Source organism: Triturus cristatus, chromosome 7, assembly GCF_964204655.1.
Source record: "Triturus cristatus chromosome 7, aTriCri1.1, whole genome shotgun sequence".
In the NCBI taxonomy this organism is placed as follows: domain Eukaryota; kingdom Metazoa; phylum Chordata; class Amphibia; order Caudata; family Salamandridae; genus Triturus; species Triturus cristatus.
Window position 1 is genome coordinate 937,509,573 of NC_140590.1, and position 24,890 is coordinate 937,534,462.

Consider the following 24,890-nt stretch of genomic DNA (forward strand, 5'->3'; position numbering starts at 1 on the left):
ATTGATGATCCTACTTAAACACGTCACCAGAGTCTTAGCCAACAGCTTGGCCTCTACTTTTAACAAGGAAAGTTGTTGAACCGCAAACGGCTCAGGGTTTCCCTTTGTGTGTGACCACAATCGTGGCCATATGCTGGTCATCTGGCAGCTGACCCTGGTTCAATGCCGTTTGAAACATAGCCAACATAGGCGCAGTCACCTTGTCCGCTAGCCGTTAGGATCAACTGCCTTGCAAGATTGTAGGCCCCGAATTGCTGCTGCCTGTTCGTCCTCTGTCAAATCTGCTTCCAAGGCATCCAATGCGTCACCCGCAAGTGTCAGCAAGGAAATATCCCTCAGTAACACCTCGCAGCCGGATCCTGTCCTAGTACTCGAGTGGGTGTAGAGTGCCTCATACTAAGTTGCGAATGTGTCCGCTATCGTCTCGCCAGTTGTTTGTAGAACTCGCTCCCTGTCCAGGACTCTCAACACCCATGAGCGGTCCAAGTCTCTCTTTTCAAGCAAAGTGAGTAGTTTAGTGGCTTTGTCTCATACATCGTATAGCCTGCAAGGGTCTGTAGTTGATCACCAAGCATGTATGGGGGAGAGGGTAGGCCTAGGTTAGCTAGAAGTATCTTAATTGCCCAGGTACAGTAGGGAGAGTTATACTTCAATAAATAAACTGTCATGACCTAGTATGACATATCAGGCTGCAGACTCGCACATCCATTGGATTACCCCATATACTTAAACACATGTGACCTAAACATAATGGCAGTTGTTTGAGATGTATTGAGATAGAGGGTGCTTTTTAACACGTGTGAGGTTAAGACCGTTTTGGAAAGACATGATTGAGGCGATGCTGAACATCTTGGAATAGCGGTTTCATAGTTGGCCAAGTTTTCGGTTGACTAGTCTGTGACATGTCTTGGTTTCAGTGTGCTTAAATGTTATACGACATGTAATCTGTGTGACATTTTGAGTGATAATTTTGTACTGAGCAGAACAGAGTATTAACCTATGAATTTACCTCTTTTTGTTAAATGTAATGACCTTAAACAGTTGCAATACATCTTAAGTGTTTATGCACTGTTGCTAACCTACTTCCCTGACTACAAAGTGGTCAAGTTTAAGAAAGCCAAGACTGGGCCACTTGGCAACTATGGGCACTAGTATTTGTTTTGCATTATAAATAATTTCATAATTTTTCCTAGTGTCAAATGAAATAAATTCTGAAAAATATTGTTCTTACTGAAATTGCTTTTTTTGGTAATCATTGGATGATGCAACCTAATTCCTATTACTCTACTCTAATTTGTTTTCTCTTTGTAGCACATGAGAGATGTGGACTACTTTTGACTTGAACTACAGGGAGTTGAATCCGATCGTGGCTGTTTGTGCTGGGATGGGTCCGCAAGCTACCTGAATCGCCGTGAAGAGACCCCATTTTCTGTCATACTCTATTTTTAGTCTCGAAAAATTATTTTAGTAAACTACTTTTAATTTTGCTTTTTAACATTAATTGAAGACGGGGCTAAAAAATAAAAATCAATCTTTCTGGAAATTAGGCCAAACAGCAGTGAGGGAGAACAGCAGTCGCAAACACCACTCTTGATGGTGTGACTAAGTAGAGCTAGATCAATAAAGATTATTTCTGCTATTAAGGCTTTTTATACTGTTTTATTAGCCTCTTTTTTGAAAAGTGCTCCAAAAGAAAATTTAATTGCGTGGAGATTGTAATTAAAAAAATCGTTAATGATTGCACATTGACTGCTTACTTCAAATGCTTAACGATGGGGCAGACATTTTTCAAGGCTGACCCCCTGCCATGATAGCCCTCCATGGGAAAGGGCTCCATGAATTAGAAGTATTAGCGCTTGCTCGCTTTAATCCAGCCTTGTTTTTAAAACTGTTAAACATTTTAAAATCATTTTGTTCACTCACTCCCCTCTCGCTCACCTGTTTTTTGTAGGGTGCTTTTGAGTGGAGGGAGCTGACACCACTAGGAAGTGACGCAAAACACTCTTGCCAGATTTCCGACCTCAGGTCAGCAGTTCAGCTGCCTGAAGCTATAAAAACAGAGGCCCGACCTGACGCGCAGCAGACTCGCACAGGGGGCGAGCCGCTTGCGCACTGAATTTAAGCCCATCTGCACCCGTCTGTGCCTGGATGTCGCCAGGAGCCAGAACCCCTGCCGGTCTGCTCACAGACCCGGCTAGCAATACGGGAGACCGTCATTGTTATTCCAGCCATGACTCGGTAAGAATCCGAGACAGTCAACATCTGCCTAAAATGCTTACCACCAACACCTTTACTTTACCGATAGTGGCACCAGTGCACGATATCCACACTACCCAGAAACAACATAATAGCAGATGACTAAGGAACTAGCTGTCCACACAGCTCTGACAATCAAGAATGTGCCTCACATACCACCCACAAATACGGAGGATGGAATTCTTTTCTCGCAAATATTAGATCACTCCCCAAACATGCTGTTTAATATTTGGGATATGCTCTCCTCCTCCCTCCCCCACATCGGGTTTTTAATGGAAACCTGGACTAAACCATCCTCCAATCCGGCCATTGCACTAGCGCTACCAGACTGTTATCACATCCAAAAACTGGACAGACCATGCAGGACAGTGGGAGAGGTAGATATCATTTACAAAGACCCCATGAAAGTCTCCATCCTAGATCAATTAAGCAATGACAAATTAGAAACTCTGGTGTTTAGAATTAATCTGCATGCACAACTTAGCTGGAAAGGAGCTCTTGTATAACGCCCTCCGGGACCACTCCTTAATTCCGCTGCTCAACTCATGGACCTTATCTCCCCTTATGTCATTGCGACAAACATTTTTTGCTTCTCTGTGATTTGAATGTGCACAGCGATAATCCCGATAATTCTGATGCTTCCTCATTTTTGACTGACCTGTCCAATCTTGAGCTGACCAAAATGAACAACGAACCCTCTCATGTGGCAGGGCACATGCTAGATTTAATCCTTAGTAATTCGCCCAACCTTGTTTGTGGAACAACCTACCCTCTCACATGGTCAGACCACTCTAAGATCGAGTTCCGAATTACCCTCCCTAAGGAACACATAGCCCCTAGAACTAACCCCATTAGGAGGTACAGACAATGGCACAAATTAACGCCCACTCTCTTCCAAGACACTTTTGTTCCGCCCCAGCACTCGGATTTCGACAGAGTGGAGGAATGTTTAACCGCTTTTAAGACCATTGCAATCCACAATCGATACTCTGGCTCCCTTGAAAACATCCCCTCTGGTCCCAAAACACCCTCAGACACATTGGTACACCCCTAATCTTCGGTCCAAAAAAAGTAATTGCAAAAAATTGGAATGACGCTGGCTCCGCACACATGACCTGCTTGATAAAGAAAGGTTTAAATATGCTTTTTCCAAATACCACAGCGACCTGAAAACTGCCTGAAAAGTGCATATTGCTCTTCAAATCGAACAGGCAGATAACTCCCCCAAAGTATTATTTCAGATCCTAAAATCATTTACCAACCCCAAGGCGTGCAACACTGAAGAGGCCCCATCCCAGATCTTTTGTGCCAATATTGCAGAACATCTAACACTAAAAATAGATAAAATATTCAACAAGATCACTGCGGGTAACGGCTCTCGTTTGAGTCACATATCAGAACCCCTCACTACTACTCCAGGCACTTTTACACTAGAGGAATTTCAGCACTCCTCTTGGAGGAGACCGAATCATTATTAAAAACGGTTAAGTCATGCTCCCCTTTAGACCTGATTCCAGCCAAGGCCACCAACTTGCTTGCCAAGCAACTTGCAGCGCTTATTTGCTCCTTGAAGGAAGGCAAGCTACCCAAGGAGTGGAAAGCAGCACAGATTCCTCCTATCTGGAAAAATCCCCAAATCCCCTCAGAAGATGTCCTCTTTGCTCCGCTTATTTAGTGACCTTCTTGAGAAGCACATAATTAAGCACCTGTCGGAATTTATTGAATCCTCCAACTGCCTTGACCCCTCACAATCAGGATTTTGACCTAAACCTAGCACGGAGTCTGCATTGGTGACAGTCACAGATAACATCTGAATGCTAGCAGACAATGGTCAGGCAGTGATTCTATTACTGCTTGACCTGTCTGCAGCATTCAACACCTTCTCCCACCAGACCCTTAGGAGACTCGGAGACATAGGAATCCAGGGGAACGCGCTAAAATGGATGACTGATTTTCTAGCTAAGAGAACCCAGACCATCAACCTGGGATCTTTCAGATCCCAGACCACTTGTGTAACCAAGGGCGTACCTTAGGGCTCATGTTTCAGCCCTACCCTATTCAACGTATATGTCACCCCATTAGCTGATTTACTAAGGAACCTAGGATTTATTCCGATTTACTACGCCGACGACACCAAACTGCTTCTCTCCTTTGATTAAAAATAACACTAACATCCAGACCACCTTCTCGGAAGGCATGAAAGCCATCACTGATTGGATGAGTAACAACTTCCTGCAGTTGAATGCAGATAAAAACTGAAATCATGTTATTTAGAGAAGCAGAAGTAAGGTGGTCGCCCATATGGTGGCCAGAGGAACTGGGCCCGGCCCCTGCCCTAAAACGAGTGGTAAAAAATCTAGGTGTCCAAATTGACAAAAAGCTTACCCTAGAGGAGCATGCCACCACAGCAGCTGGGGCCTGCTTCCACACACTTCGCCTCCTCCCTAGTGTCTTCCCTCGTCTACCACTCTCCATGCGGAAAACCCTAATGCAAGCATTGGTCCTAAGCAGTCTGGACTACTGCAATGCTTTGTTGATTTCAGCCAATGAATTTTCCTTGAACAAATTGCAGGTAGTCCAGAATACGGCAGCCCAGTTAGTGACCAATGCGCCCCCCAGAACAGCCTCCCTCCCCTTACACAAAAAGCAAAACTGGCTACCCATCCGCAAAAGGATCAAATTCAAGATTTGCTGCATGGTCTTTAAAACACTAAACAACTTGGGACCATGATATCTGACAGATAAGCTGGTCAGATCTATACCAAACAGGACCCTTCTTTCTGGGTCCAAGGATCTCCTCCTCATGCCCCGTATACAACAAACTCGGTTGGGGGGAAAGCTTTCTCCTATCTGGCTCCACTTTACTGGAACCAACTGCCCACCCATCTACGGCTTTGCTCCAGTTATCTAGTCTTCAGAAAGCTGCAGAAAACGACATTGTTTTAATGTTCTTTCCCTGGTAGCCAAAGGCAGTCACAGCACGGAGATACCCCGGTTGGGGTGATTTGGGCGCTCTATAAATTATGTAAATAAATTATTTTAGGGAGAACAGCACCTTATGCCAGTTGCACAGCAGGTTACAAGTGGCTGCTGCTCTTATCTGGTCTGTGAAAAGCCTCCCCTGACCGCCTGTTCAGAAATCTGAATCCGGCATTGGGATCAGTCCGGCGAGGACTACAACTTCAACACTCTTGGAGGAGAGCGATTGGGGGTTTCAGGAGCCATCCTGGCACTCAGCTTTCCTGATTTTGGGTGCTTGACCCTAATGAGCCATACAGCACACTGTGTGTCAGAACTAACCTAGAGGTATTTCTACACTCAACGAGGCTGGGGCAGGTTGCACATCCCAGTCTCCAGTGCAACAGTGAATAAGGGTAAGAGCATAGGATGACACTACTTTCACAAAGGGCTGCCTTATCAGCACAGGAGAGCGCACTGTGTGATCAGATAACTTATTTAATTTCCTCTGCAAATGTTTACACTCCAGCCCTGCCAAATGCCATGTATTTGCAAGACTGAGTTAAATTCTTATGCAAGTCTTATCAGAAAGCACTAGCCTAACTTGTGATGCATGAAATTTGTTAGGGAATGAAATCTAGATCTCAGCGTGGTGGTTTTTGGTTGAAATAGGAATGTTGCTGTTGGATAGAGCACTACTGAATACTGCCAAAATGCTTGGATCAAGACGATGCCCTCGCCGCCATCTGTCCTACAGTGGTATCATAATCTCTGGGAGATTCTGGCATTGTGAAATTCTTACACTATAAACCAGTAGGATGCTAAATTTCGCCGGACTGGGGCCCACTCGTGCAAGAACAGACATTTTGCTTACCCTTCCACAGCTACCATGGGTGATGGCTCTGGATTTATACTATAGATATTGTTATTGAGGTACTGCTCTGTCTGTGCTCAAGGGTTTTAGATTGGTGGGCTTTGGTCACTCACTGGAACGTCTGTTGCTATGAGTAGGTGTTGGGAGGGAGTGGGAGTTTTGGTTGAGTGGGTGTTTAATTTTTGTTTTGTTTTAAAGTTTTACTGATTACTGTTGCGATTTGTGCAATGTAAAGGTAGCTAAACCTATGTGGAGTTACCTACTTCTGTTATGCTTTTTGTAAAATCTTTAACCCGCTGATACAAGATTTCTGGATCTTCTTTCTACTTGGTCTTGTCCACTGGCACTCTCTCTTCCTCTGATCTTCATGCACTACCATTGCTTCCCTCATGCTATTCCATTGCTTTCCTCATTCAAAACTGCTTTCTTAGATTAACTAATTTTACAAGAATCACAAAAATTTCTAAACACTCTCATCCTCTCTTTATAGTGTATGCTGCTCTGCTGTACATATGGAGAAATAGCCGCTTGTTTATTTTGTCTTGTGTACCATCCTTCAACCCTAGTAATTTCTCCTAATGCTATCCATCCAAAACCTATGCTGACATATCCTTGAAGATTGTTGCTAGTTACAGTGCTTAGTGGCTTTCTTACCACTCAAAAGATAAATTAATGAAATAATTACAAAATGTCCTTTGATCAGGCGTGTGAGGAGGTCAGTGGCAAGGAATTCTGCCTTTCTCGTGCTTATACCATCTAGTTCAAGGATTTACTATGTTCAGGCCAAATCTACCCAGTAGCCATATACTGTTTTTGACAAGGACAAAGTGGTGTTACAGACATACCATCTCGTAGTTGCTTGGATTAAAACCATGAGGTGCAAACCCAAAAAGGGATTGGCCTTCAATTTTATAAAAGAAGCAATTGTCTTAGATCTGGCTATACTTTTTCCAGCATTCACATAACTGGTTCATTTCCTGGGTAGAAGTCTCCAGGAGAAATAATTAAAATAGTGTTAATTGAGCAAGCACACATTTAATTTAACTTGCTATGTGGCATAAGCACCTCATTGTTTGAACAGCCTGGCAGGTTCATGCCTAAGGGTGGAGCCTGTAAGCTCTTAATCTTCCGTTGAGGTGAGGATGATCTCTCCTTTTTAATAAGGCTTCACGGTTAAAGCCTTGACTGGTAGATGCTGTTCCCAGGACTCACCACCCCCTTTTGTACCGCTTTGTTCGCCATAAGTTGGCAGGGTATGCTCAGACACGAGTCCCTTGCTCACTTTGCCACTGGATTCAAGCAAGCCTGGCTGAAGACGGCTGAAATGCCAGAAACCGGTCCTAGGAAGCTTGTTTCCGGTCCAGGGAAGGCATGGCTTGGCAGTTCGGGCTGGACTGTTCCCATGAGGCACAGGGTCAGACTGATTTGCATATGGCCATGTCTGAACTGGGGTGGCAGAGTGGGCTAAAGAACGGTGATGGATCAAACCCAGATCTGTTGACTGGGTGTGAGTGTTTGATTGGTTCTGATGCTCCGTCCATCACCACCCCCTTTTGTACCGTTCCCAGGGCTCAGCATACCAAGAGAAACTTGACTACCTGAGACCACAATCATTGAGGCCTGCCCATGAGTTATTGTTAGGAGCCAGACCACAAATCGAGCTCGAACCAGGAGAACATGTCCACCATGACAACCAGTCTCCTGCTTTCTTCTTGTCACTAAAGTGCAGAATATCCAATAATTTTTCTACATTTTAACAGGTGCTAGGCCTTACGCTGTATAGTTGTAAGTTTGGATTAATAAAATATCCCTCTCAGTTGCCTACAAAGAAATACTTCTCAAGTACCCGAGCTGCCAGAAGGTCGACAGGCAATAGCAAGGCTTTTTCTGGGAGCCTCAGAAGATTTAGAAACAACAAAGAATTGTAGAGGTTTACACAAACCTCCTTCTGTTCAAGTATATAGCCCCGGCCCCACATCCTAGACCTACACTGAACACATATTTCAGTAATGACAGTTAAGAATGGCCTTCATTCCGGCTTTCATTTCCCTTCTAGCACACAGCGAATAACTCTCTCAATCCTTGTACAGGATGCCTAAATCCAGATCTCCCTCCACCTAAGTATTTGTCACTTCCTCTCTCCATATTCATTGACTGACACGAACAATTAATATTTTTTCCTTTTGAGCCTCAATTCTGTAAAGCACATCTAACCAAGTATGTATTACTGATTTTTGGGTGTTAAACTTCCTCTTGCAGCTATGTCTATGCTGTTACCAACAGTGGACACAATGGACACAAGGAAAGCTGCTACTCCAATATGCAGGGCTAATTCGATTCCAAAAAGGAGCAGGGTCTGTCCGCAGAAATAACTAAAACGACGTAGACTCCATTGGCACTTCAGAGTTATTTTGGTACTACTTGTTAATCTTCTTGTTAAATGAAGTCATGCAATATATTAAAGATCCACTTCTGGCCTTTTTCATAGATTCTGATTCTTAGTTTAGGCCTTTTCTTTAATGACTGTTATTTACTTACACGCTAGAGTACTAAAATGTCTGAGCTATGGCAGCTTCTGAGGTAGAGGTATAAGAGTTTGGAGCTCTCCACAACATGGACTGCCTCGCAGTTAAAACAGTGAGGTATATTGGCTATGTACTATGCTTTATTAAATATGTTCATTCTGATTCTTCTGTTATCACATTTGTGTTGCTATTCAAAGGATGTGAATCCTGGTAAGGTACTTGTGCTCGAGAAACTAGTTGCAGGTAAGTAACAGTTCTTAGCTGCATTGCATATGTATTACACTGCTGTTCATGGATGCGTCTTTTTTTCTTTACACAATTGAAAACTATTTATTGGTCCTGTACATGGTTTTTGAAGCATGTTTGCTGATAGATGGACTAACCAAGCATGTGGTTGAAATTTTAATACTTTTTTGCATTTTGTGTGATTTTTCTTTTCATACTAACCAAATTGGCGAATGAAGGAATTGGTAAATTATCTACTGCCGATGGTAAAGCATTCGCAGATCCAGAGGTGCTTCGTAGATTGACCTCCTCTGTAAGCTGTGCGTTGGATGAAGCAGCAGCAGCCCTGACGAGGATGAGAGCTGAGAACAGTTTAAATCCAGGACAAGTAGACACGTATGTATTCATTTAGTTACATTGAACACATGGTTATCACTTTGCAAGCAGCTCATGTTTTTATTGTCTTTTGGACCAACCGCACGCCTTCCCTTTAAATGTCACCATGAGTGTTTGAATATTTTGTTATTGGCAAGTGAAGACCGAGAGGCCTAATATTGAAAAATGATTTTAAACATCGATTCCTATCACAGGAAAAGCACCTATACAATCCTTCACTGTTAAATACCTCCTATAGATCCTACGAATCTCACTCTTCTCAAATCTGAGGTATTTTTTTGACTGCATCAGTCAGGTCCCTGTGGTCTTTCTCTTTGTGTTACTCATCAGTTAATATTTTTGTATGCCAGATGAAAAAACAATGTTTATTATTTCAAATGGGCATTCCACTGCTGACTCTTATGTTGTGTGTGACTAAGTAAAACCTAACTTTGATTGCAATTTGGAGCCAATAGAAGAAAATATTTGTGCTGAAAGTGTCTATATAATTTAATCTTATTTCATTCCATATTCTGCTTGAGCCCATTAGCAATGGTCAGTGTTGACAAACTTGTAATATCCTCTTCCTGTTGACCTGGCCCCATCCTCTGATTGGCTGGAGCAACACTATATGGATTTGTCATGCTAACATCCCCCCCACCACCCCACCCCAGGCCTTGAAAATTCCGAAAAATGTTACCAGACCTGCAGGTCTAATGACTTGAATAATCTACTGGACCTAACTGTAACGTACTTGCCCCAAAAACGTATCTCTAACTGTATGATCCTAGGCAAATATTTTATTTCACGGGGTCACCTTTTACTTCATTGCCACATGAGACTACATTCAAATGTGATTTCAGCATGTGTGCTGTACAAAAAACTCTGTTTGTTTTCATAAGCTAAATGTTTGCTCCATGTATAATAAGCATCTAGCCTGCATATATGGTACACACGACCCCTGACTTGCCTTAGTCTTCTAAATAGAATTATCTTCAGGGTGAGGGGGACAAATGTTTCGCAGTTCATATTTTAAAAGTCTCTCTTTTAATACGTGTATCTCTAAAGCATAACGCAGTAGCACACTGTCATTTACAGACCAGCATTTTCCAATTAAAAGTCCACAAACCATCCCACTACCATCTAGTTTTACTGATGCAAACACCAATGTGTGGAAGTATGGCTTCAGCAAATATTTATCATTTCACATCACCAGATAAAATATTCTGATTTGTTTTGCTCATATTAAAATCCATCTCACTTTAGAATTTCAAAAACAGTGTTTTTCTAACTAATTAAATATATTTTGAAACATTTGTACTGTTTATTTACAAGCTGTTTAAATGCATGCTGTGCACAGCATAACTGCAAGACAGTGCAATTTACAAAATCCTCTAACTTTAGCAGTCAGAAAAATAAAAGTAAAAACCATTTTCCTTTGAAAATATTTTTGGGGGCGTTTAAAAGCATATAAAAGAACATTCACATGGAGAACTTCAATATGCAATAGTTGACAATTATAGTATGTCGAATATCTGTTGGTTCGGACAATCGTCCCTCAACATGCTACAGTTCGTACCCTATGGGGATATGCAAAAACTCAATCTTTACAGTGGACCAACATTCACGCTACCCCATACATTCCATTCCGATGCGTGGGCAACTCAGCCCACCCTTTCTAACAGTTGACCATATCTGTACTTCATCTGCTCATGGTCCCTGGGGCCTGACAGTTATCAATAGATAAAAACCATTACGAAACCCTGTCAATGGGAGTCTAATGCACATGCCATTACATATAGCCTTACCTTATAGCCTGCGTAGCGGACTATACCAGCTATTAAAGGCCTGCTCCAGTGTTAACAAGGGAGCAGGACTTTAATAGCCGGTATAGCCCAGATACGAAGGGCTATAAGGCTATTAGAACTTTATGCCACTAGAGGGCAGAATGTTCTAACAAATAAAACAAAGGCCTCTCGGATCCTGATGGAGTGCTCCACATTCCAATGTTCTAATAAACCATTAAACTATAACTTAAAAAAAGAAAACATTAAACCAGTCCTCACAAACGTTATCTTCAATACCATTACTCTCCACTCGGGGGAACTCGCTCGCTACCCCAAGCCCACCTGGGTAGTATCGGCCAGTCGCCGTCGGAGCAACATCAGTCTCAGGATGTATTGGTAGCCCACGAGTATCCCATGGGGCAACGAGGGGGAGTTGAGGGGGAGGCAGGGGGGTGAGGGGGGACAGACCCTCGGACCGGAGGGCTCTCCACATGGGGGAGGCATAGCACAAACAAGGCAGATGGTCTGGGTCAGTCCAGGCCTAGGTCAAAATTAATATTGTTGCTTTCTTGACAGTCTCCCCCCCCCCCCCCAGCTGTCTGTTGTAATCTAAAAGATGGTCCGGGCTCCATGCGTAGATTGGTTGGATTCTTTGTTAAGTAGTTACAAGGTGAAAACAAGGAACCCCACCAGGAGCAGCCACCGTGCTGCTCGGCCCATACCCAACTGACACAGACATCCAACATTCCATCCACACCAACATTACACTCCACACTCATACTGGCTGAGCAGCAGGTACAACATATCTCCCTTCTTTACAGGGAACAAATGCATTGTGAAACAAATTTAGATGAAACAATAGAAAGAATAATAATATAGCAAATAACATAGACATATCGTCAAGAAATTGGAAGTAATGCATTAATTATAAGACCAAGAAAAAAAAATGCAATGTAATCATACATAAGAAACTATGCATAAATAGATACATGAAAATCGCACTCATTCCCCAATGAGTAATAAACATTCCCCCACAACACTGTACCAGACGTCGCACCACATCTCGCTCAAAACAATAACAAAAAACGTAACCACATCTCACCGCGAACTAAACAAGAGACATAACGTCTATTCCCCACTTAAACCACTATCCCACATGACAAAGCAAACTAACCCCACATGCCACGGATAGCCAGGTCTTGAGAAGTCTTCTGAAGGTCAGCAGGTCTTGGGTCTGCTGTAGGTGGATGAGGAGGGTGTTCCAGGTCTTTGCGGCAAGGTGGGAGCACAATCTGCCGCCAGAAGGTTGCTCTTCGGATGTGGGGGATTGTGGCGAGGTCGGCGGAGCATAGCTGGCGGGTGGGGGTGTAGAAGCTGAGTCGTCCATTGAGGTACACTGGTCCGGTGTTGTGGAGTGCCTTGTGTGCTTGGGTGAGGAGCTTGAAGGTTATCCTCTTGCTGACGGGGAGCCAGTGCAGGTCTCTCATGGGGTGTGATGTAGCTGCTCACAGCTACCTCATACACAACATAAATAGTGGTTCAAATTTTGGGATCTTAGTCCCCTCCAAATTCTAATTATAGGTCTTGGCTCTCTGTCTTGGTTCAAATTCTGGGACATTTTCACTTACCCACCAAAAAAAACTAAACACTAACACAGTTGGTGACTTTTTTCACGCACAGTCATTCTACAACAAATATCTTGTAATGAGTGACTTCAACAACACACAGCCACCTCATACACCACATCAATCGTGGTTCAAATTCTGGGACCTTTGTCCCCTACCAATTATGGCTCAATGACCAGCTTCTGGGATCGCTATCCCGATTCCAGGCTCACTCTGGACTCTAGATTCTAGAATCACTGTCCCGGTTCTGGCCTCTCTATGACCCTCATCCGGGCCCAGTCTGGACTCTCTGACCCCACTTGAGAGATCAGTCTTTGTTCTGGGCTCTCTGCCCCTTTCTCTCTCTTGTATTTTGTTTTTAATGCTCACTGTTGCCATTCTGGTTTCTTGGGCTCTCAACCTACTGCCGATATTCACGCAGCGATATTCCAGGCAATCATCCGCTTTTAATCAACGCTTTTGCCAATAAGAGTAATGAGGTTGGCAGGTGTTGGCAAGAAGAAACTGCACTGAACATATCTACACATTTCTCAATCCCCTCGTAGCGACATTCACGGCAATATGGAGCTTTGTCAGCTTTATTGACAGTACCTGATATGACAGTTTATCCATTAAGTTCTGAGTAACTCATGGATGTCACAAGACAGTTCCAAGAAAGTACCACGGAGCTCTTAACTCACCGTATGTCTAATAAGTCAGCTTTTCTTTCCTTGTTCTGGTGCATTAGTGCTAGATAACCACTAGATGACACTGTTGTATTACTTCTAGATCCATTTGAAGAGGGTGCAAAAGTATGATCCCACAACACGACACTCATCAGCACTGGAAAGCAGTGCACCCTGTCGAATGAGGAACACACAACTGAGAAGGAAACTCTCTTACACGGAGGAGGAAGACCTGAGTATCTGGACATGAAACAGACATGAGCCTTGTAAGCGCAATACAATTTTGGTGGTTGTGGCTAGATCCAACCACAAGATGGCGGCACATACTTGACGTTGAGCCGGCAGGCATCACAGAATGAAATTGGCAGGGCACTGTGCGAGGAGAAATCGAGCTCGCGCTGGCAACACCGACCGAACGAAGGAAAGGAATCCGTTGAAGGTAGCTGGCGGTTTGAGGTGGAAATTTTAAACTAGCGTGGCACTAAACATTACACGGCGTTGCCCCAAACACTGCACAGTCTGCACAATAAAGTCGGCACCTACACAGAAGTAGCGCCCACAACGTCCTTCCCACGGGAAGCAAGTGAACCACTCCCAACTGACTGCCGCCGAGGATCATTCCAGCATCAAAGCAGTAAAGTGCCCATCACCAACAAAAGACAGCGGGGCATGGTCGTTGCCCACATCTGAGACTCCATCAGTAATCATGTAGTTAGCACCTCACACTGGGGCTCGATCTTTGCCCCCGATCACCATATTTCAAGGTGTGAATTGTTACAGTGCCATCACCATCACGTAGCCAGTTCTTCACACCGGGGCCCAATCCTTGCTCCTGTTCAACATATCTTTTTTTTATCCCTCCCATAGTAACGTCCAGGATTCTAGGGAACCGATGTTGATCTCGAAATAGACTTCAATAGCTTCCCGTATTTCAGCCTTAAAAAGTTAGTCATGTAGGGCACAGCTAGGGAAGCGCCATTGTCGTTCATACCCATCCGGATGTGGAAGTTTCAAGTGTAAAACTATCGGGGAGTGGTCTGAGTATGTCCTGGGGAGCGTTGTAAGAGTGTCGAACGAGTCTGTAACCAGTCTGTAAATTCAGGGGAGAGCAGCCAACGCTGGGGCGGTATCCAGCCAAATGATGTGTTAATGCAAGATGAATAACGTTTTCCTGACTATGCACATTTGCGTGATTGAAACCGTGCAAGTGTATTAACTCGTGCCTGAGCTTGAAAATAGTTCCGCACTGGCGGCAGAGCCGCTGTGTGGTGGGGGAGGGAGGCCTCCCCCCGCGGAGGTCTGAGTGTTCCATTGTTTATGTCTGACAACATTTCTGAGCCTCTGCTGGCATGTCGAATATGTGAGTCCTGCCACCTACATCTACCCGCAGCCTTGCAGGGTAGAGCATGCCATATTTGAGTCCGAGATTTCGAAGAGTGTCCTTCACCCCATTAATTTACGCCGGGCCTCCTGAACCATCGATGTGAAGTCCGGATAAAAGGATAATTTCGATCCCTGCCAAACCAAGTCTCCTCAACGTAGAGTCACGATCCCGGAAGTTCATGAGGCGTGCTATTATGGGCTTGGGGGTGGTGGGGGGAGAGGCCAGGATTAGGATAGGGGCTCAGTGACCTATGGGCCCTCTCCACTACGAAACGGGCAGTGAATGAGATTTGCCAAATAGGTCGGTGAGTAGATTTTCTACGAAAAGGTCCATGCGCCCGGTGGCTGTCGTCTCCGGAACCCCCAGGATATGAACGTTGCGGCGACTGCGAGCCTCCAAATCTTCGTTTTTAATGGCGACTTCCTTGAGGATACGTGCTACGCGCTCCAGTCTCTTGAGGGACTGAGCAGTCCCATCTTCAATGTCGGAAATGCGGGCCTCCGCAACATCCAACTGTTTATCGTGAACTTGGATTTTAGCCCATAAGCTTGCAATGGTCTTGTCCAGTGAATCAAAACGGGAGTCTAGAGCCTTGAACCCTGCCCTCATTTCTTGCAGCATAGTGGCGGAGGTCGCCTCAGCGTTCATGGAGTGATCCATGACGTGGGTGTTGTCTGCCATTTCAGAGTTTTCCAATGGTGCTTTGTCTGGGATTTTCTCGAAGGAGAGGGTTTTCTGCTTGGAATGTTTGCGGCCCATGCCGCGAGCGGGGGGCTCTAGGAGCCGGTGTGGCATGTCTCTTGGCGCAAGGCGGTGTCCTTAAGGACCAGGCCAGCTGTAGTGGGCTGTGAGCAGTGTTGGGCTATGGAGCGCTGTCTGCGCAAGGGGTTCCCGCACCTGCTGCCCCAGAACCTCACCGTGGCTGCACAGTCGATGCAAGATGACGATCAGTGTGCTTTCAGACTAAGATGACGCACTCAGGCCTGTCTCCTGCCATCTGTAAAGCCAACCTGATGCTTTGTCACGGGGAACAGACGTGGAAGACTGTACAATCTGCCAACAACAATATTGGCTATGTGGGTCAGCAAAGCGTTTTTGGTTTTCTTTGTCCCCAATGTGCATCACTGTGGTAAGGCACCAGGCCAGCCCAGGCCTGCAGATCTTCGCTCAGCCGCGCTTGGGCAGTCTAAATGCGGTTGTGGCCAGGCGTGACACTGCAGCCTGTGAAGGAGGATGTGCCCGGCCGCGGCGCCGGGAAGGCCCCAAGCCCCACTGCCGCCGCCGGGCCCGCGGTGCCCACGTAGATGGCCGCGTGCGCGGCGACCCCCCCCCCCCCCCCCCCCCCCCCCCCCCCCCCTGTCAGGATGCCGCCCCTGCTGACGCTCGCGCCCCCGAGCCCGTGCGGGCTCCGATAGCAGTGATGAGCAGGCCCTGTCCCTGCACGTGATGTGGGAGCTGGGTGGGGGTTGCTTGACAACTTTTCTCACTGGGGCCCAATCTTTGCCCCCGATCAACACACTTCAAAGATTCACGCTGGGGTGTAATCCTTCAACAGTTAGCACTGGGGCCGGTTCTTTGACCCCGAACATATTTTTTTTTTTAAATACTGAAGCTTGCACTTTGCCCATGATTAACACTGAATCTGGCACGCTTGGGTTATAGGGTGACCGATGGCAGGGTCACTGGTGGGGTTCAGGTGCCAGATAGTGTTAAATACATGCTTTAAATTTACATTTACCTTGTGACTTCGTAAGGCTTCAATTTTCTGTTTCATTCAAGTTTCTGTAAAGTAGTTTTCAGTTTCCTTTAGGTGGCACACGTGGATTCTTCTTCAGGATCATCGCCAAAATGTTGTAATCTAAAAGATGGTCCGGACTCCATGCGTCGATTTAGTTGGATTATTTATATACTAATATACTGGTGCTCCCAATTAAACAAGTAAAAACCAATTTCCAGTATAAAATTAGCAGTGATTTGTCAAGACCTAGCCTGACGTTTGTTCTCTGTCTTTAAAGACACCAAATGCGACTAGATAATAACAAGATTTAGAGGCATCTTTATTGTTCATTCACTTTGTAAACTAGCAGAACACCTGAGTTTATCAGGCCGGCCTATTTTTAAGCTCCACTGGCCCTGACTGGTGAGCTGGCTAAAAAAACAGGTGTTCTGCTCATTAACAAAGTGAATGAGCAATAATGATGCCTTTAAATCTTGTTTTTATCTGGTCACATTTGCTGTGTATTTAAAGACAGGTGAAATCTCAAGCTATGTATTGACAAATCACTGCTTATTTTATGCTGGAGAGTTTTTACTTTTATTTTTCTGACTGCAAAAGTTAGAGGATTTTGTAAACTGCACTGTCTTGCAGTTGTGCTGTGTGCACAGAATTTAAATAGCTTGTAAATAAACAGTACAAATGTTTCAAAATATATTTAATTAGCTAGAAAAGCACAGTTTTTGAAAATCTAAAGTGAGAGATTTTAATATGAGCAAAACAAATCCGAATACTTTACTTGGTGATCTGAAATGATAAATATTTGCTGTATCCAGATTTCCACACATTGGTGTTTGTATCAGTGAAACTGGATGGTAGTGGGAATGTTTGTGGCCTTTTAATTGGAAAATGTCTGTCTGTAAATGACCGTGTTCTACTGCATAATGCAATGCTTTAGTGATATACTTATAAAAAGATAAAATATGAACTGCAAAACAATCCAATCCCCCCGCCCGGTCCCAATGATAATTCTGTTTAGTGGACTAAGAGGCAAGTCAGGGGTCATGTGGACCATATATTCAGGCTAGATTTTTATTATACATGGAGCTAATGTTTAGCTTATGAAATCAAACAGTTTTTTATACATCAGACATGTTGAACTCACATATTTGAAGGTAGTCACATATGTGGCAATAAAGAAAAAGGTGACCTTGTGCAATACAATATTTGCCTAGGATCATACAGTTCTAGATCGTTTTTTCAGTCAAGCTCATTAGTTATGTCCAGTAGATTATTCAAGTCACTAGACCTGCAGGTCTGGTAAAATTGTTCAGATTTTTCGAGGCCTGTTCTTCCTGCAGATTATTCACCTTGGTCCAAGGCTGTATCTGGAAAACTTTCCTAAAAAAATTGCTGTCCAGCTCCACGTGGTGCTACCATGTAACTCTGGTCGCTGCTCTGCTCACCTAGGACGTGATCACATCAGCTTTTAAATGGCACCATCTGGTGTGCTGATGTCTGTTCCTGTGCCTTTCAGATGCAAGTCCCGAGCTTCCGGTCTGTTTCAACTGAATTCCTTTGTGTTAACGAGGCTATTTCAGCAGATGTTACCTCCTTAGGTCTCCGGGTTCAAAACCTGCCATTGTTGTCTGAAAAAGATATCTATGTCAGATTCCCCACAACATCTTCCTGTGATGGTGCCTGTGAACTGACCACAATTGCCCCCTGCCCCCAACTCTATGCAGACGAAAGCCACCAAGGAGCTGGAATTGAACTTTTTATTGGCACTAGCTGGTAAACAGACTTCCAGACTGTCCCACTCCATTGAGGTAAGCTTCCTAAAAGGGAGCAATCCTCCAAAGGATTCTCCTACAAAAATAAGAAATTACCATTTTAAAAAGCGGTCCTTTGAGAGGTCGTGGTGTCATTCGATGATACTGGCTTCTTGTTCTTCTTCCCTGGAGTCCATTCCAGTTCCTCATAAGCTTAACTTTCTGGCTCCTAAAGATGAGCAATACTTCAGGATTAGACATTCTGGCATCTACATCACTGACGCAGCCCAACTCTGCATCTCCCCAGGTTAGAGCTTAAAAAAGCCAGCCCTATCCAAGTTCCCTGGTATGAGTGTCTTTAACCTCCGAGTCCGAGGAAATCTTTTGCATGGCCTGAGAGAAGGTGAGAGCTTTCATTGAGGACCAGCTTGTTGCTGACCCTCTTCGCTCACCCCACACAGTCACAAGCACTGAAGAACTCTTAAGCTTAGATTCAGACACTCAGAACATGCACAGCTAGGATTTTATCTGCTCAAAGAAGCTTATTTGGATGCTGTTAACTTCCTCCATTGTTATCATACAGATGGCTGGGTTCTACTTGGATCTTTTAAATGCCAATGGCTTTTATTTTGCATGTCCACTAAAGGGTATATCACTTCTCCTTTGGGCCCTCCGTTTGAGGAATTTGGTTCTGTCACAGCTGTTGTGTTGAGACATTCAAGGTGTGTATTGCCTGTGAACCCCAAATTCTTGATCGGAACAAATTGTGCCTGCTTATACTGCTTGATCCCTCCTCTGCGTACTATGCGGTCAAACATGACAGCCTGATTGACTTTCTGGAGTCAAGGATGGGGCTATCTGGGCCAATCTTAAGCTGGTTTTCCTCGTTCATACATAGCAGAGCTCAAGGAATAAGTCCGTGAAACCCTCTCCGACATAACTCCCATCTCGATTGGAGTGCCGCTAGGATCCATGCTCTCAGAACCCACGCTATTCAATCTGTACATGGAAATTTTCACCTAAATTATAAAGCACTTAAATGTTCATTACTACATGTATGCTGATGATACACAATTATACTTGAACATTTCATCACCTGAGGATGTTCATGCTCTCAAGTGCATCCTGTTGAAAACCCAACAATGGTTAACCTGCAACCACCTTACGCTTAACACACTCAAGACAGAATTCCTCTTGATCACCCCCTGCAATTACTCTGTCTCTATAAAAGAATGGCTCAAACGATTTCTAGCTCTCAATTGCACCCCAAACATCATTTACTGTACTAAATCACTGGGTTACTTTGGACAAATACCTGAATATGCAAGATCGTATCAGCGCAACCACCAGGGAAGCCAACTACCAACTGAACAGTTTAAGGAAATTCAAACAAACCTTTGTTGCCCCGTGATAACTTTCAGTTGGCACTCCAATCCCTAGTCCTCTACAGATTAGATTATGGGCGTGCTACTCTTGTAGGTCTACCCAAAGCAAAGCTAGCATCGCTAAGGTCTGTGCTGAACTCAGCGGTTGGGCTTGTCACGGGATCCAGAAAAATTGATCACATCAGTCCAAACCTCAAACTTCTAAATTGGCTCCTGTATGAAGCAAGGATCCAAGTGAAAATAGCATGTTTACACATAAGGCCCTTCACCATAACACTTACGTTTACATGACCAATAAACTGGAGCTGCCTGTTGGTAGTAGTTTCTTATGGGCTAACTCCCTATTGCTGAAACCGCAGACACTCACAAAAAGAAACCCTCAACCGCTCCTTCTCCGACTTAACCCCAAGAATATGGAATGCACTGCCGCTCATAATCATGTCCTTAAAGTGAAAGGGCTTCTGATGAACAAATTCCTTCAATTATAACCCTGATGAACTCAGCTGGGCTATTTTCATATAGACCCCTCCGTATCCTGAATCTACCTAATCGATTGTTATATGGCATTTGTTTTGTGGCTTGCTTATTCCTGATTGCTTTATTACTCTATATGTATTACTTGTCTGCTATTTGTATGTCGCTCTGATACCCCGACGGGTCATGTTTGTGCTACATAAAGCTCCTCAAATAAATCAATAAAGCACCAAAGGCTTCTGCGCATCTGATCCAAACTTCTTGTTGATTCTCTGGATCATTTGGTGGTTCAAGCATCTAATGCAAAATTAAACGCCAACACTATCCCTATGCCACCACCGTATCATGAGTTCAAACTATTTTACTCCATGGGGTACAGAGACTTCACTTCAGGTGGTCTGGCTCCCCACACTAACACCTTGTGCCTCCTAGGATACGATCGTGCATTGTGCGAAATGGTTGTGATGGCTGTGGTTAACATCCCAGATCACAAGAACGTTCCTTCTATCGTAATTGGTGAAAGGCAGCCTAGATGCTTCAAAGCAAATGGCCAAGTGTGACAATACTTGTCCAACATGATGGCCTGGTCTGTGGCTACAGCGGTCACCCTATGCAGTCATAGTATCGTGCCCTCCGGAGGATTTTCTTTGATGTCCAAGCTTCCCTATGTCTTTTGATGCAGAGATTCTTTTTAGCGTGAAGGCAAACCCCTCTTTTTTCGTAAAAAAAAAAAAAACTTTTATTAGGCATTTGCGATGCATGCATTCGTACATTGCAGATATTTGCATGGATGTGTAGACAATACTGACCATTTTCTTAACATATATATCACTCAGTGTTACGATATTGGCATCCATACGCACTTAATTTGTCCTAAGAGCTTTCATATCAGGCAGTTTCAAATTACATGTCAAGCATTGATGCAATTATTAATTCCGCTACGCACTCTGCTAAATGACATCCACAACTCCCTCCACCCTTCCCCATCCCCCCCCCCCCCATGCGTGTCTAGAATTATTCTTTACAAGCGTTCTTCTCCGGGCCCCTTTCCAGAAACTTCTATCCATTCGTCTTAGACCTCAAGTTCCATGTTATAACTTCCAGTCAGTAGGTGCCCCTCATCCTTCCCTTATATCCCTGCACCCGTCTCAGTGTGTGTCTAATCATCAGTCTGTATTCATTTTTGGTTTCCTTTTTCTCATACATCATTAAGGTGCTTTAGTTGCATCGTCAGTTCTTCCCATGCCCTAACTTCTTCCAACGTCTTTTCGCTCCCATTGCGTCCCGCTTTTTGTAGTCCTGTCGTTCCCTTGCAACCTGCCCAACGAACAAATTCCCTCCTCCATCTTCCGATGTTAGGTCCTCCCCTTGCCTTCCAATTACTTGTAATGTCTTGTTTCGCTAGAATTAATCCCAGGTCCTGAACTTAGCTGGTTACCTTGTTCTTGGAAGTGTGTGGGATTCTGTGTAGTAAACAGTATGCTGCCGTCATGTCCACTTCTTTTTCGGTGTATACTTCCATCACCTCCCTCCAGTACGCCTCTATTTACGGGCAACTCCAAAACATATGGAGGAACTCCGCTCTTATCTCGCCACATCTGGGACAGGCTGCCGTGGCCATGCTAAAGTATTTATTAAGGCACCCTTGTGTAAGGTACGCCCTGTGAAATACATAGAAGTTTACCAGTTGAAATCTTGCGTTTCTATTGACCTTATTGACCCTCTCCGTTAGCTCTCCCCATGCTTTTTCCTCCATTGGTTCCCCCAGGTCCTCTTCCCTTTTGTGCTGCAGTTCACTGAGTGGAAGGAGTGTCGCCCGACTCAGCCTCCTATGTAAGCAGGTGACCGCCTTATACGTCCCCGATGCCGATACCACATATTGACATCCTTCATCTAGTCCATGTTCGGTTAGGCCAGTCCCCCAATGTTTACGTATTTCTGCAGTTAAGGCTGCATGTATTAGAAAGTCGCCCCTTGTAGCTCGTTTTGCTCACTAAATGGTAACAGCATGCCGTCCTGATACAGTTGCCACATGGTGAGTACTCCGGCCTTCCTCCCATGCCTCTAGCCTCCTCCAATCTGCTCTGTGAGGCAATGTCATGCAATATTTTAATGTTCTCTCCTGCGCATAAGGGCGTCTCACTTTGGCCCTCTGCAACTTTCTGACCCAACAATTCTGGGCCATGTACGATTCCGCAGTCATTTCCCTTTCCGATATGGGTAGCCTCAGTATTATCCTAGATAGGTTTGGGGCCGGACATCCATCTCTCTGCTGCACTGTTTCTCGACTCTGACTTGCCACCCATTTCGTCAGCCACTGCAATTGAGCTGCAATATAATAGTATTTAAAATCTGGAACCGCCAGCCCCTCTTCCGCCTTAGGCCCCATTATGGTCGCTAAAACTACTCTTCGCCTCCCTGTCCCCTACAAGAATTCAGTCACCATTGTTCGGAGCTGCTTGAACCTCTCCGCTGGGACCCATATTGGCAGTACTCCGAAGACGTATAGGAGCCTTGGGAGAGTCACCATCTTTAATAAGGATGTTCTACCAGCCAGCGAAAGGGGAAGGGTTCCCCAAAATTCGAAATTGGCTTTCGGTCCTTGTATCACTTTTCCACATTTCCCTCCAGGAGGTCTATGCGGTTATGGTAGATTTGTACCCCTAAATATGGGGTGCATCTCCCTTCCCACTCAATCCCCTCCACCGTCTGCGGTTTCTCCCTTCCCTGCATCGTCTGGAACAGATATGACTTTCTCCAATTCACCTTGAGGCCTGCTACCCCACAGCAATTTTTTCGCTCCCTCAGTTCAGCATTGATAATGGTCTATATGCTGTTTTGTCATGCGCCTGCTTTCCTGGCTATAACAATCAGTGCCTCTCTAGTGGTCTCTGGTAGTTTCCCCCCCTGTTTTGCTTGATTATACAGTGCTACAACTCGGGGGCCCAACAGGTCTATGTACGTAGCGTAAAATTCTATGGGGAAGCCGTCTGTCCCTGGTGTCTTGTTCTTAGCCATGGACTTAACAGCCCTTTTAATCTCTCCCAGCTATATCTTCCTTCCTAGTTCTTCTGTCTCCTCCTCGCTGATTGTTGGTAACGCAGTACTTTCCATGTACTCATCAAGCTCAGCAACTGTAGAGAAAGCCTTACTTTTATAAAGTTCAGTATAATAGTTACAGAAGTGCTGGTTAATGTCCTGCTGGCGGTATTGTGCCTCCCCCAGGTCATCTCTCAACTCTAAAATAGCTGATCCCCTCTTGGCCGGATTGGCCAGCCAAGCCAGTAAAGCCCCAGGTTTATCCCTCTCCGCATGAGCCCTGGTCATGTAGTTCTTATAATCAAAACAGCGCAGCCTCGCTGTATGTCCCGTCACCTCCTCCCTAGCCTCCAATAGTTCCTGCTGTTTTTCTGCATTCTCTGGTCTGTCGTGTTCAATGTTTCGTAACCTCTGCTCTGCGTTTAATGTATCACTTAGAGTTCTCTTCACCCCTACTGCCCCAGATAAACAGGGCCGCCCAAGCACCACCTTAAACGCCTCCCAGTCTACCATAAGACTTGAGGCCGTTCCTGTGTTCACCTCAAAGTAGTGTTCGATGGTTGTGCGGATCTCAGCCTGGTATACCTGATCTTCCAAGGTCTCTGGTTTAAGACGCCATTTGGGAATATTTGTTCTGACCCTAGACCAGCTGAGGCAGACCAGCAAGGAATTGTGGTCCGAAACCGTGCACGCTAGGTATTCACTAGTCTGTACGTACCCATGTACTCATGCATAGGGGAGAAGAATGAGTAGTCCTGTTCCCTAGGGTGTTGCGCCCTCCAGAAGTCTATTAATCCCCACTGTTGTTGCCAGTCTCTACTCGCTCGTGCCATCCTATGAGCAGGTGAGTCAGGAAGAGGGGGGGTGGGGATGGTTCGAGCCCTACATCTTCGACACAATTGTAGTCCCCCCCTCCCCCCCGAGTGTCGAACCCGTCAGTGCATGCGCCAGTGATCTAGAGAAGCCTGCCAAGAATGAAACTTGCTCTATATTTGGGGCATAAATGCTTCTGATCGTTCTATCCCTCCTGTACAGTTTACCCATTACCATCATAGATCTCCCCTCTGGGTCTACAAATTCCCTGATACATTGAAAGGGGGGTCCCAGCTCTCACCCAAATCAACACTCCTTTTGCGAATGCAGAGTAATTTGTATAAAATAATTGTCCTCGCCAACGGCGTTTGAAAGCGGCCCCCTCTTTTGCATTGATATGCGTCTCTTGTAATAATTCTATTTGCACCCCCCTGTGCACTAGGAATGTGTGTACTTTATGCAGTTTTATCATGTGGTGCATCCCACCCACGTTCCAGGAGATACACTTGTAGTCTATAGTGGGTCCGATTGTAAAAATATTGTCCTAACTCTGGTTACACAGTTTCCCCAGACACGCCTGGTCCCCATTAAACATTCCCAAAACAACTGAACTACCCAACTCCCCTTCCCCAGGACAGGTGGAAGCGACCCCCTTCCCTCCCATCCAAACTCTTCTAACTATGTTAATTATGAAGGTGTAGTGTCTGTCACCCAGCCTCGAAACCCCTCAGCCCGGGCCTCCCCCGATTGATATCTATTGGTTTGCCCCCAGTCCCCCATCTTTTGTGTCCTGGATAATGTTTGTAGTTACCCCCCTCTTCTACATATTCCATGGTATATATTTATCAAAAAGGATATAATTCTCCTAAGTTTGCAGTTCCTAGGTTCTGGATCATGCGGTTCATCCCAGCTTGCCCGCAGTTTGGGGCGTCACAGTGGGCATCTCCGTTTCCGAGTCCTCTGCTACACTCTGTATTGGAGAACTCTCGGATCTGTCCTCCTCCTCCCTGTCACTCCCC

The 24,890-nt window shown here is 45.0% G+C and overlaps 1 protein-coding gene across 2 annotated transcripts in view; it reads left to right on the top strand.

Moving 5' to 3' along the window:
• ANKHD1 (ankyrin repeat and KH domain containing 1) overlaps nt 1–24,890 on the top strand; it is a 1,109,311-nt gene that overhangs the window by 145,672 nt on the left and 938,749 nt on the right. The window contains exon 3 of one of the 2 annotated variants that reach the window (XM_085617924.1): nt 9,078–9,234. In XM_085617924.1, coding sequence (XP_085474050.1) covers nt 9,078–9,234 — 157 coding nt within the window. The remainder of the gene's footprint in view (nt 1–9,077; nt 9,235–24,890) is intronic. The other variant, XM_085617925.1, reaches the window with a different exon arrangement.